Source organism: Momordica charantia (assembly GCF_013281855.1).
Source record: "Momordica charantia cultivar OHB3-1 chromosome 8 unlocalized genomic scaffold, Mcharantia_2.0 BLBB01000008.1, whole genome shotgun sequence".
NCBI lineage: Eukaryota > Viridiplantae > Streptophyta > Magnoliopsida > Cucurbitales > Cucurbitaceae > Momordica > Momordica charantia.
In genome coordinates, this window is record NW_028275166.1 from 29,773,266 (window position 1) to 29,786,827 (window position 13,562).

The following is a 13,562-nucleotide window of genomic DNA, read 5'->3' on the forward strand; positions in this document are numbered from 1 at the left end:
TATTTCAACCACGAAACTACACAGTGCATAATTAACCCTTGAACTTTTTTTTTTAATGATTCATGAATTTTTTTAATTTGATCAACCATCTTCACAAACTAACAAAAATGTCATGCCAAAATCAATTTTCTAAAATTCAGTAGAAATAGTGTTAGTTATTTGAGTATGAAAAAAAAAAGTACATCAAGTTTTATAAATTTTTAGGGGTGATTGACCAAATTAAAAATCTGAAAGTAACAATTCCACAGTTAGGGGTTAATTATGTTCTTTAGATATATAATAGAAATATAATTATTACTACAAACATAGGTGTAGCTCCTTAACTGGCTTGGAGATCTAGTTCAATGTGAACTCTGGTTGGTTTTGTTATGTTATTTTAATTTTAAAAAATTATATAGATATAGCTCAATGGTTGAATAATACTTATTCAGAATTTATAGATTAAAATCTCTGCTTTTGCATTTATTATTAAAAACTAATATTTAAATTTAAGGTAAAAAATAATTTTGGTTCTATAACTCTATATAGTCTATAAATTTAGTTGAGCACTAGTTGATCCAATGAGATATTAACGCGACGGTTAACGGATGGTCAACATGCTAATTAAACTCTGATGATGTGGCAATCATCTAATTTTAAGTGAAAAAAATATTACTCTTTGTATTATTTGATTGGATTGTGACATGTTATTTATGTTCTTCCACTCTCCCTCCTTCCCACATCTTCTTTGACATGTTATGGTGGAACCATAATCATAGGAAAAAGTATTACAATGATACCCTGTAATGTTAGACAAAATTGGATAATGTTGTACAATTTACACCTAACACTCTTTCTGACTAATTCATCGAGTTGAAGTAAATATTAACCCAAAACAAACTATTACATCTCTCTCTCTCTGGTTTAATCCAAATCACAGTTTCAGCATCAGCAGCCACTATGGACTCCCAAGAAAATGAAAAGAAAAGAAAAACTAATCTACAACAGCAATAAATATGCTTTCATGACTATATGATGAGCCCCAACTACCTAAAACTGTGAATTGCTAAGAAAAGTAACCATGCATCTAGAGGATTGGAATAATTTATCCAAACCTTGCCATACTGAGGCCTGAATATCTAGGAGTTTCCTTGCCTTCTCCTGCAACGTCGACTGGCAACGAATTGTTTCGCCGTGAATCTAGTGCAAAAAGGAATATGTAGCTATTCAGCAAAAGGATTTTTGTATTAACAAAAAGCAAATCGGTTCCTTAACTAGAGAAGTTCAAAGTCATAACATGAAAGGTCCTTAACAGAGTCTGTACCTTCAGGAACAATCTGATTAGGGCTTGTATGAACTCAAAATTGTTGCGGCAAGTAATTTCGTGTATGAAGTAATCGAGAAGCAGTTCGATTGAAATAAGTTCAGGTCTCTTTTCAGGTTCTTGATGATCGGCATCATCTATAATTTGAAGCATGCGAAGCTCCAAATCCAATGTTGATGGAGATAAACCTTTTATATAATCAGTAAAGGCAGAGACTGAAAGAAACAAGAAAAATATTATTTCAGAAATACTTCATGTTTATAGCTAATGCTTAAACAATCAAATGCATTATAGAAATTGAAAAATGAAAAAGAATGTGTCTAACTTACAGTTCTGTATTTCAGAAGAAGACTCGAGAAGCTGCGAAAATTGGGATGATGAAAGATCGGATTTTTTCTGTTCGTGATCGACCCCCTTTTCTGTCTCTGTGTTTGCTGACTCAGAAGGCTTAAATAGTATTTCTCCAGAGAGAGAAGGGAGAGAGGGAAGGAAGAAGGGAGCCTTTTCAGGTTTCTTTGGAGGTTCAATTGGTTTATTACGGACCTGGAAGTTGAAGATAAAGCAACATTAGTTCACATGTGATATTGCTTTCTTTCTTCTTCTCTTTCTTTGTATGTGTGTGTGTTTTGGTGGGGGTGGGGATCGAGCAACAATTAAAAAAAAACCTTAATTATGTCCAAATTGATCAAGCTCTGCCACTGGCTTCTGGGCAACAGTGAGAGGGTGATTAAATCTGGGATTTGCTGGCTGGAGATGTGAAAACCTGATGGAACTTTAGATTCAGGTAGATTTGAAGGATCCTCTTCGCGATCTTCAAACTCAATACCTTCTGTCGAGGATACTGATGGCAATTTAACATTAACAACATCCTTCCCACTCGCGAAGGTATCCACATTTGATGAGCCAGAAAACATTAATTGATTCACCCTAAAATGATAACAAAAAAGAGAAAAGTCATTAATTTGAGTGGTCTAGCAAGAAGAAAGGAAAGGAACCCCATGGAAATACAGTCTGGCCCTTTATCTACCACTATTGAACTCTAGTTTCTAACCATGAAATCGACCTCAATACAACATTGAAAGGTTTTCAATCCTGAGGCATGTCTCATTGTATCTGTGTAACTAAATATACTATCAAATGTGTGACTACTAAATTTATCATGCATCATCAAAAGAAAATGATATTTCAGAGGTTATCCATCCTCACTGAGTTAAGCCCATCCCCTCTAAGTTTAATTTTTTTTATTGGCCCCTAACGACCACTAGACCAACTCATGGTGCTATTGGAGTTTGCTATCATATCACTTTAACTTTTCCTGTTTCACAGAATTTTCGTATTTATCATCTTTCACTGTTTAATGTTTAGGCTTCATCTGAAAATTGTATCATTAACTGAAAAGGTTTCCTATAACTCTTTTTAGGAAGATAACGTGGAAGGAAAAATGTCACATTTGGCTAAATTTTTTTTAAAGAAGTTACAAAATCTAATCTTTTAGGGGGTTCTGAAAATAAAAAATCATTATTCTTCAAACAAAAGCTCTCTTGTAAATACTCTTTTTTTCTTGTTTTTTTCTTCTTTTATAGAAAATAATTAAGAAATTTCAAAAGGATAACATATGAACTTCATACTAACCAAACAGACTGAGATTGAAAAGTCAACCTCAAAATGTAAATAAGACTTTTCCATACTAGACAATGATCATCCAAAAATGATTTTCCCCATTTATGTTGTTCCTCGTTTACCTGCCTACTGAACAGGTATATTATGTCACCAAGATAACTTACCAAAGGTAGACTCCATTTTGATCTACATGTGTGGTAGCCAAAATATCCATATTTGGAGAAATAGAAAACGCCGTGATTGAAGCATCGACTTGTAGTGCATCTATTTGCCTTGCTAAAATAACATCCCAAATTCTAAGAGTTCCATCCATACTAGATGATAAAAGCCATTTTCCATCCTCACTGAAAGACAAATCTGTTATCCGATCTGTATGACCTTCAAATTTACGAACCACTCTTAAAGCCACAACATCAAACAGACGGATAACCAAATCATCAGCTACAATTGCCAAAAGTCCTGGAATACGATAAAAAAAAACATAATTTATCCACAAGGAAATCGTGCCATCAAGGTCCACCTGGCTGAAAGAACAAGAGAATGGATCATAAAAAGATGAGAGTTACCATTTACTCGATGATAGACAATCTTCACAACAGAACTACCAATTTCCAATCTAGATTTCAGATCACGCTCCTTGAAATTCCAAACCTGTAACACAAGACATTTAACAAATGGGATTTTCACACTTTTATAAATCCAAACTTTCCTCCGAAATTAACCGAGTCAATATTGGTTGTTTGCTAAGAGAGAGAATACAATACAAACCTTTATATCTCCACGAACTCCTGCACTTATAAGGTGGGTATTTGTAGAATCACAAGCAAGACCAACAACTTCTCCAACATGTGCAGACGTTTTTCCTTCTAATGTGTCCAGGTAAGTACCTCTACTAGCACCAGATTGAAGATTGAATCGCTCAATCCAACCACCTTCTGTTCCCAAGAAGGCAAAATTTCCACATGCACTAATCGCACAAGCCTGTTATCCAAATGAAATTATCATACAGGCTTTTAGTAAAGAGAAATAAATATTACCTTAACAGCAAAGCAACCAGAAAGAAGGAAAACAATAAACTTCGAATTTAAAATATACTTTCGATGCCCCCAAGAGGCAACCCAAGAGCTTGGAGTCTCTTAAGTCATATTGGCTTAGAGGTCTCAAACCTTCCAGTGGGCTAATACCCTCCCGGGTCCGAGCCTTTAGACGGGCACGCGGGTGCCCTAGGTATAGAGGAGCAAAACTCCGACTCCCAATTATAAAAAATAATATACTTTCGATTATGTAATAATCGTATACTAAAAGGATATCAACTTATACGTGTTACAACTGACATAATCTAAAAACAAAAAGAATATGCTAGTGAATCGCCCAGACATTAGATAAGGACAATTTATCCCCAGTTTTCATCACAAATTAGCATCTTTTTAATATAAAAAAATAGTTAGGTTGACAAAATTATTAGATACCACTCTCAATCATTACAAAAAAATGAGAAATTACAAAGAAATCAATATAATCTAACTATATATCATATGATAGATATGCTAAAGAATGAGGTGAAATTGATATTATCTTGAAACAAACCTTAACCGGAGTTGGGTTTTCTGAGCATGGTTTCAAGATATGTTCACCAAGAACAAAGTTTTGGAGTCTCCATACATATGCTTGCGGAGTATCCACATGACATGTAACCACATTGCACCAGTCCCGTTCTCTAATTTCAGCTAAAAAAGCATATTCATGAAAAAACACGTTACTAAATTGAATACCATTCAACAGAAACCAGGTAACAAAGCAATCACACAACTATAAGTGATAATAAAGTTGATGATATGATGCAACATAAAATAGGGTAGACATTTTAGTAAATTGTTGGTCAAAAAACATTAGATCATTTCGCTACGGAATTTTATTGGTCAAAGAATATTAGTTCATGAAAATATTTGGTTGAACGGAAATTGGAGCACTTTGTTCAAATACTTCTGTAACTTGATCAATGCTAATTAGAGTGGTTTTTTAAGCTCCATCGGCCTAAAATCTGGGCAGATTTATTATCCTCTTTTGTACTCCGTAGTTTACGAATTGTTTCTCATCCATATAATAGACTGGCCCTTCATCTTTTGGTATCTCTTGGATCTTTGACATACACTCCAATGACAACATTTCCAACTGTTATGCGGGTTGAAGAATTGGAAAGCCAATTCCTTAGGATCAATTCCACAAAGGCTCTTGTTGAGAACTTTAGTTTGAAAGAAACCAAAAAAAATATTGAATATAAATTTCACCCTTGGCGCAAAAGCGTGGACTCTGCCAAGCACTTTGCCAAGAAAGAGCTTCTCTCTTTTTGTTCTCTTTTCTCTTGGTGTACTCTTTCTAACAATTAAACAGTTAAAAAAATTCAACATACTTGGACTTTGCCTGAGTACACCAAGTATGTACACCAATAAATTGGCAAAGTGCTTTGCAGAGTACACTCTTTTGCAAACTCCAACCATTAAAGAGTTTCTTGGTGTACTTTCACTTGGAAAAGTGCTTGGAAGAGTACACCTAGAATGTAGACCAATAAATTCCAACCTCGGCGCAAAATTGCTTGTACTCTGGGCATATCACAACAATAGTCTAAATGACCTTTTGTAATCCCGAGTCACTTGGAGTTTTTCATTTTTATGCATGTTTCATCTCATCAATGAAATAGCTGTTCAAAAAACGCACACACAAGAGTTCTAGTCCTATTTTTTTCTCATTATGGCCACAAAATGCCAATAAAGAGTTTCTCTCTTTTTGTTCTCCTAAGCAAGTATGAGTGTGTTTGGGATCATCATCCAGTCCTCCTTACTTGTATGTAAATTTCATCAATTTAGACGTTTCTTGGAAAAAAAAAACTAAATTTAATTAGAAGGTTAGTTATAACAAAACTCTACCAAACAACAAGCCATCAATACAGCTTCAGGTGGCAGGAGGAGAGAAGCATCGGATAGACATTCAGGAAAGTAATAAAAAAATTTGTAAAATGCAAAGTCTTATAGAAAAATAAAAATCAAATGAGTCAGCTTATATCATTATTTATAGAAGAAAAAACAAAGGCTGGAAAAAGAGTAAATAAACAGCCAAACTTAGTGGAGTATCCTTATAATCTTATGAAACTTTAGGGAACACAAGTAACTTACCACAATCAAAAGCTATGACGGGCTTCAACTTTATTTCTTCTTCCTGAAATAGCAAAGTTAAAACTAATATAATTTAAATGTTTTATCATTTCGAATCATTAAAGAGAATAAATAAATGAAAAAAATAAATAAAGGTATCTTTCCAAACAATTTTTAAATTAAAAAAATAGTTTTAACAGGTTAGATTTTAAAATATTCTTTTGAAAAATATAACCCAAACTACCGCCTAGTCAGTGGGGCACTTCTGTAGTCTATCTTTTTCTTCCATCTTTCACGTAAACTTCCTTAATGTATATTAATTATTAAACATTTTAATATTGTTAATGTTAAGTATTCTCATTTCATCTTGATAAAATACTTTTAATTGTCATTCCATTCGATACAATACAAACTATAATAATTTTTCGAATCATGTCAATTCTAACCAAGAGCATGATCATTAAGGTAGTTGAAAATAGCATAAACAACTAAAAGGCAATTTTTTAAAAGCATAATTTACAAGTGGTTCAATCCGATTATTTATTTACGAAAATAAATTAGGGACATTCCAAGACCACCAAGGGACAAATAAAGAAGGAAACACCGACATGCAGATGGATTCAATTGATGCCATTTGCTTAGCCTCCCAAAATAATTGCCTCCATATTAAAACCACATATTTGAGTCATACCTTCAGTTTTAGTTTCTTTGCACGTTTCGCCACATGACGTTGAGAAAGCTCTCTACTTTGCTGATCCTAATCCAAATATATAGCAAGAGTAAACAATTATATGATGATCATTTGTTGTATAACAATTATATAAACAACAATCCATTTAAAATGAAAAGGAAGTACTAAATAGAAACGAAAGAAGATCTTAGGATGAGAAATTGAGAGTTGAAGCCTATGTGCAACTCTTCATGCAGACATGACTCATGAGTAAAAAGAGAGTAGGAGCTGTAAATACATAAATCCCAACATCTCTAAGTAGTTCAAGTTATATTTCTCCAGGCTAGGACCTATTTTGAAACGTAGACTTTCTTTTCTTTTCAAACTATTAGTAAAAAACTGTGGTTAATTACTCATGCACATGAAATCCTTGATCATGATCCCATGACTTTGAAAGGAAATACACTTTCAGCAGTTGTCAAGTACAGGCCATAGGAAAAACAAACTAGGAAAAGTCAAACATTTTTCACTTGTTTATTCTTAGAAGTTAAAAGTAAAAAATTGTTGTTCTAGAGTTATCATTCTAGCTCTTGGTTGGTGTAAATCTTTCTATTCCCCCTTCAATAGCTACACTTTAAACGACCTTATCACAAATTAGAAGGCGTTCTTGTAATTGCCCTTGTGGCCTTTTGTATATTTTCATACCATCAATGAATTATTCGTTTCATATTATTAAAAAAAAAAAAAGTAGAAAATTACTTTCAAAATAGCTCACAAAAATCTTCATAGGTTGGCACTGGACAAACATATGAACTTTTGGCACTTCCGTGGTCCCTAGTAATGAAAGACAGCACCAACCTAATGAAATCAATTCTTTAATTTTCCACTGGCCATTGACATGACCATTTTTTTATGTAGAGATTAAATAATTTTCATCTTAGACTCTTTTCCCTTGATAATGAATCCAGACGTTCACTAAGACAGATAAAGGAAATACAAAAGGTTGCACCGAGAGACTGAAAAGAGGCAATGATTTCAACAATCCAAACAATTGTTCACTGTCATGAATAAAGAGACATCCCTCCTAGAGATGGAACGGGTAGGTGCCAAAATTGAGGTGTCATACAATGTAAAACTCCTCAACCCCTTTAGAAATTCTTTGCAAACGGATATATTTCTAGGAAAGCAATGAAATAAAGGATGAAAAAATAAACAAACATTACCATGTCAACATATAATTTCTTACTAGCATAGTCACAAAAATTCATCACAACAACAATCTTCATCCTCTTTCAATAGTTAAAAACCAACCTGGATTACAGAGAAAAGCCGAAAGGCCCGATCCTGACCAGCAGATAAAATGTGTCTCCCATTTGCATAAAACCTAAAACCGACAGTAAGATTGAGAGTCAAGGAGACATCACAGAAAAGTAATCAAAATTACACGGAAATTGTAGGACTTAACAGGAAGCAAAATTGAGACCTAAGAAACACAGAAACAAAATAAAAACAAGATACAACAAGGAGAAGGCACATGCCAATGTATCAAAAACTAGCCATGTTGGCATGGCAACATATATACTAACTTAACAACCAAAAATATTTTAGTACAAAATAAAATTCAAACCATCTATACCAAGGAAAAAAGAAAAAAACACTTCAAGTAAATGGGTACGCCTACGTGTACGTACAAAAGACATATCATCACCTTATGCAAAGAGGAGGAGCACTATGGCCACTTCGAAAGCGTAACAAACGAGGATCTCCATCTGTTGTATCAAAAATCCACATCTAGCAAAAAAGTAATGAGGAATGATATTCCAAATATGATAAAATACATGCATAAATCTCTATAAATATAAGAGAAGAAGGTACTACATGGCATAAAAAATAGAATGATGAAAATTTGGTCTTTAAATCAGAAATATGAAATTTCATTTGACAAGAAAGAAGTATAAAAGTATTTTCAAGAGAACAAGGTATCCTCCTTGTAGAGATATGCTATATACCATAAGGTCAGTAATAAACACCATGGAACCACGACTAGATTCTGGGGAAGATTCCTAAGGACCTAAGGTCGAGAGGATCCTTTGTTTTTCCTTACCTAGTCCCTATGCATAGAAAAATCGTTGGTCCAATGAGATTCATCAATCGTCGGGATCAGAGGATGCTTTATTTTGGAAAGTTTATTTTTTTTGTTAATAAGAACCTAGAATTCATAGATGATACAAAATTACACAAGAGCAGGAAAACAAAATTACACGAGCAGGAAAGCCAAGCCCCAATCCAAGAAAGATTTTTTAAAAAATCTTTGCAAAGAAATTGCACAATACGGTAAGACAGAATATATGTATAGATAATTCATAATAGTTTCTACAATATAAGGTCCTACATTGCTCTCTTATTTTTTGTGATATGATATAAGGTTCTACAATTACAAGTCACTGTCTGCAATTATGTAAAACTTGTATAAAGAAACCCATACAGGGAAATGATATTCTCTTACTTTGATGGAGTTGTCTACTGAAGAACTCATTAGTACTGGTTCATTGGCAAAAAAGTGAAGTGAAACTATTGAATTATCATGAGCTTCTCTAATGACCGATTGAAGCCTTCTCTTCTCAAGATTCCATATGCTAATAACACCTGATGAACCTCCAGACGCTAGAAGAGGCTGTCCATCTTATAAAACAAATTAATTAAAGTCAAGCAAACCTTCATTCACTAATAACCAATTAGGAAAGGAAAAATATCAAGTTACTGAGTTATATAAAAAAGAAAAAAACTATATGAACTCTGTTAAATATTCAAATTCAATCATGTGGGGTAGATATATAATTAGTTATAATGAAAATAATCCTGTCATGTAAAGAAGCAATGTCTACAACTGACTTGTAGTAAACTCAAATACATTAACTAAAGGCCAATTAATTTAATGGATGAAGATAGCCTCTGATTCAGAAGCAGATGCTTGAAAATTCAATCACAAATTTAAAACTGAAACAGCAGCTATAGAAACTCATTGACAGTAAACAAGATCTTTGACAAATAATAATGATAACCATTGTTCTTTTGATTCAGTTCTGCAATTACCTGAGCTAAAAGATAAGGCAGTAACAGATCCTCGTGTCGAGTGGGTGAATGAAAACAATTCTTGATCATAACGAATGTTATGAACATGAACCTTTCCATCAGCACAGCCAATGGCAACAACATCGAGAGCAGGAGATGAAACACAGCAGCATACAGATGAATTCCATCCCTTGAACTCGTAAAGTTTTTTCTTGGAGCTGATGTTCCAAAGCTCCAAAGAACCTTCTAGGCTTCCAAGAATAACCTGTGCAAACAGTTTTCCTTAAGGTTCCTTAATTTCAGAGTAAGAAATAATACTGCACTATTACACCACATTTATGTAGCCTTCTCACTACAAGGGCCCAGACTGAAAACAACGGCAGACATGATCTGCTATCAAACTTTGATTGCTATACAATATATTGTTCTAGATTCTTCTGTGATGAGTAAGGTGAATCTTGTTACACTAAATTACATGAAAAACATTCATAATTTTATCAAACAAATTCCTAATTATGAATCTGCCAAGAAATGAATTGTTTTGTGAACTATTACCATGGAAATTACATGTGGAATGTAAAGAAGCAATTACTTTGTTTAGATACGTCTCTGGATGCATTATACAGCTAGGACTAAATTGTCCGTCTAAGATGACTTGTCCCACTGGAGAAAGACTATCTTCAATTCCTTTAAAAGCCCAAATGAACATATTTCCATTAATGTCGACACTTAGGATGTGATCTCCAAACAACAGCAACAAGTTGACCTTGGCATTATGGCTACTCCAATTTGCAACCTGAAAAGCAATTTTTCACAGCCTTTCCATCAAATTTGTCTAAAGAAATGGCACTGAGAAAATCAGTGACAAGCATGTGTGCATGTGTAAAATAATATCTCCAGGCACAAACGGAATAGACATTAGATATTCTTGTACACATAACTCATGAGCAGTAAGTAACTAAAAAGGTATTACTGATATTATAAATTGTACATAAGCGTTTACAAGGGAGATGGGTGCTAGGAATTTTCATGGGATAATGTAGACAACGGATAAGTATAATGATGCAAGTATTTCTGTCAGAACATTGCGATGTGCCATCAAAGGCTCTTTTAATTTTAGTTCTGAAAATCCTGAAACTGCACTTCTAAAACAATTTTAAAAAAAATTCAGGAGCCAAAAGCCCCATAGCCATTTTTTTTCAAAGCATAACACTTAAGGAATCAGTGAGAAAACTACAACTATGAGAAATGGTGCTATTCCATCCTAATGGATAGAACCAAAACTTCGGACATGCTAGAATAAGAACTAATTGCATGGATGCACACCAAAATCTTTAAAGATGGCTGTACAATAAAATAAACCCAAACTAATAACTCATCATACATTCTAAACAAACAAGAAAATGATGAATCGAGCATGTGCAGTTAATCATCTTTTTCCAGGAAGATTCACTTCTAAACAAAATACATTCCCAATGAGCAAACCTGGTGGGCACGCTTGAAAACTGCAATATCAGACCCATAAGCAGCAAACGTGTACTCACGATACGAGGCAAGAGCTCGAATCTTCTTTGGCAATTGAGGGCCTTAAAATCAAGCATCATATGAATAAGTAGAACTACAGACCATACAAGAAAAATTCTAAAGACAACCCAGTCGGCTACAAAAATCAATAAAAGACAACAAAACGGGCATACACCCAGATGGAAACTGAAGCTAAACCAAACGTTAAAACAAAAAAGAACTCACATACCAACGAGCACCAAGTTTAACTTCGCGCACTGTAATAAGGAAAAACAGTACAAAACAACGATTAAGCCAATTATAAGATGAAAAGAGAAGCCATAATGGGAAGAAATAACTGCAAAATTTGTAAGAAAAAGAAGAACATCAAGCAATGATCTTACATTGTAAACCTGAAAGGCTTTGCCAACGCTAACGGTGACGAAGGTTTCGGTTCCGAGTCTCTGCACAGAGAAGGGGACGCTGTTTGTAATGTAACCAATTGCTCTGTACGGTTCAAAGATTCCCATTTTCTATCTCGCGAAGCTTCAAAGGCGCAGAGAAAGATTTAGATTTTCTTCAGCTCTCGAAGAAGGAGGAGGGGCGGGGCTCAGGCGTTTTCAGGGTTTTATGGCCGCCGACCACACAGACATTCGGAGGTTTAAGCAAGAAGGCAACATTGTGTACCAAAATGCCCTTGTATCAAAGGTTAAAATTGTAAACTTATAAGTTTGGTCCCACGAATTTTGGAGACCTAGGTCTTTTTTATTTTGTTTTCTAGTCCACTGACACGTGGACATTCGAACTTCTAATTTTTAGTTAGTTATTAATGTATGTCTTTTGTAACTAAGCTTAATCTATATATTCATTTATTTAAAAGGATTCTAATAAATTCTTAAATTCTTATAATTGTACATATTTAATCTGGTTAGAGAGGTTAGTAATATTTTGATTATTTAAGCTCATGTTAGCAACTCGTTAGTTTAAACTCTAATGTTTACGATTATTTAAGGATTATGCATGAATCAACCAACATATGACATTTTAATAATACACAGTTAACATGTCATGTAAATGCTAAATAAATCTGCTAAAGCGAGCATAGCTCAACGGTAATTGGTATTTACCTCGAATCCTCTCCCCAACATGTTGTGCCTAAAAAAAAGGCTAAATAAATCAATAACGTAGAAATTTTATACAATGACATAACGAGACTGGTATAATCTTATCAATGACACTTATATAGTCTTGTTTCAGGTTCCGTGAAACTCGGATTAAGACTATATAAATCCCAACTAGATGGTTTTACAAGTGAGTACATTCCATTCTTAAAGACGTGTAGCATGACATAAATGGAAAAACATACAAAGATAATGTTGCTATCTTTTATAACACTGTTCTTACAATTTTTTAACCCTTTTAAGTACGCTTTAACATGCTAGTAAAATGTGGAGAATGTGGTGAAAAAGTGGATATTTTTTTAGAAGTGATGAATTAACATGGGAAGAAAGGATGAAAAACATGCCTATTGAAATATATACTCTACAATTGGTTAGTAAAAAAGTTGAGAGCTTATTATGGTATATTCAATGAATAGGGACGAGAGTATATTTTGACATGTGGCTTACATGGATAAAAACCTTAACGTCCACGATTGAGTCAATTTTCTAAAGCTCAAAATTTGTTGGGTTACTTTTTACAATTTTCGAAGAAGGTGTAAGTCAATCCGAACATAGATCAATAGATAAAGACTCCTATCACCTATCTTGAAGTTGAAAGTTTAGTCCCTCAACCTACATTATTGTACCAAAAAAAAAGAATAAAAAAGATAGACAAAATGACATAATAACGTAATTTATTTTCAATTAGTGATACAAATTTAACTCATAAGTGAATGTTGTAGAACCTTCCATTCTTCACTTTATATTCAACTTCCAAACATATTTCACCACTCACTATAATGGCGGGGTTTAATTAAAAAGATTTATAATTACATAAAGGTAATTACTCAAATTGAAAAGTCAAAGATACGCTGTAACAATTCCTTTCATAAGCAGCATTTGCAATTTTTCTGAAAAAAGAAAATCAAATGAGACATTTTTTAACTACAAAATTAATTGTTTGATATAAAAAAGTCATTCTATAGATTAGTCTAGTGATCACTATAGATGACCAAAAAACCTGCAAGACCCAATCTCTGTATCAATCCGATCGGACTAGAAAATCTCTAGTTTAATGAGGGACA

General features: G+C 33.6%; 1 protein-coding gene across 1 annotated transcript; it reads right to left on the reverse strand.

Moving 5' to 3' along the window:
* Window positions 1-752: 752 nt before the first annotated feature.
* Window positions 753-11,974, reverse strand: LOC111018210 (transducin family protein / WD-40 repeat family protein). Its single transcript, XM_022294216.2, has 18 exons — window positions 11,722-11,974; window positions 11,568-11,595; window positions 11,300-11,400; window positions 10,407-10,610; window positions 9,836-10,079; window positions 9,249-9,424; window positions 8,451-8,533; window positions 8,054-8,126; window positions 6,764-6,829; window positions 6,094-6,136; window positions 4,511-4,650; window positions 3,692-3,904; window positions 3,490-3,574; window positions 3,088-3,382; window positions 1,969-2,230; window positions 1,633-1,846; window positions 1,304-1,518; window positions 753-1,179 (listed from the first exon to the last, which is right to left on the reverse strand). Exons 1-18 carry the CDS (start codon window positions 11,845-11,847, stop codon window positions 1,030-1,032), a joined length of 2,718 nt encoding a protein of 905 aa, XP_022149908.1. The 5' UTR covers window positions 11,848-11,974; the 3' UTR covers window positions 753-1,029.
* Between the last annotated feature and the right edge of the window lie 1,588 nt (window positions 11,975-13,562).

Bases quoted from the DNA above. Each gene is read 5' to 3' on its own strand.
- LOC111018210 (XM_022294216.2), bottom strand. From the start codon at position 11,847: ATGGGAATCTTTGAACCGTACAGAGCAATTGGTTACATTACAAACAGC. The intron at 6,830-8,053 runs GTTGGTTTTTAA...TATTTGGATTAG, and splicing joins GGCTTTTCTCTGTAATCCAG to GATCAGCAAAGTAGAGAGCT. The intron at 3,905-4,510 runs GTTTGTTTCAAG...TTTGGATAACAG, and splicing joins AAAACCCAACTCCGGTTAAG to GCTTGTGCGATTAGTGCATG.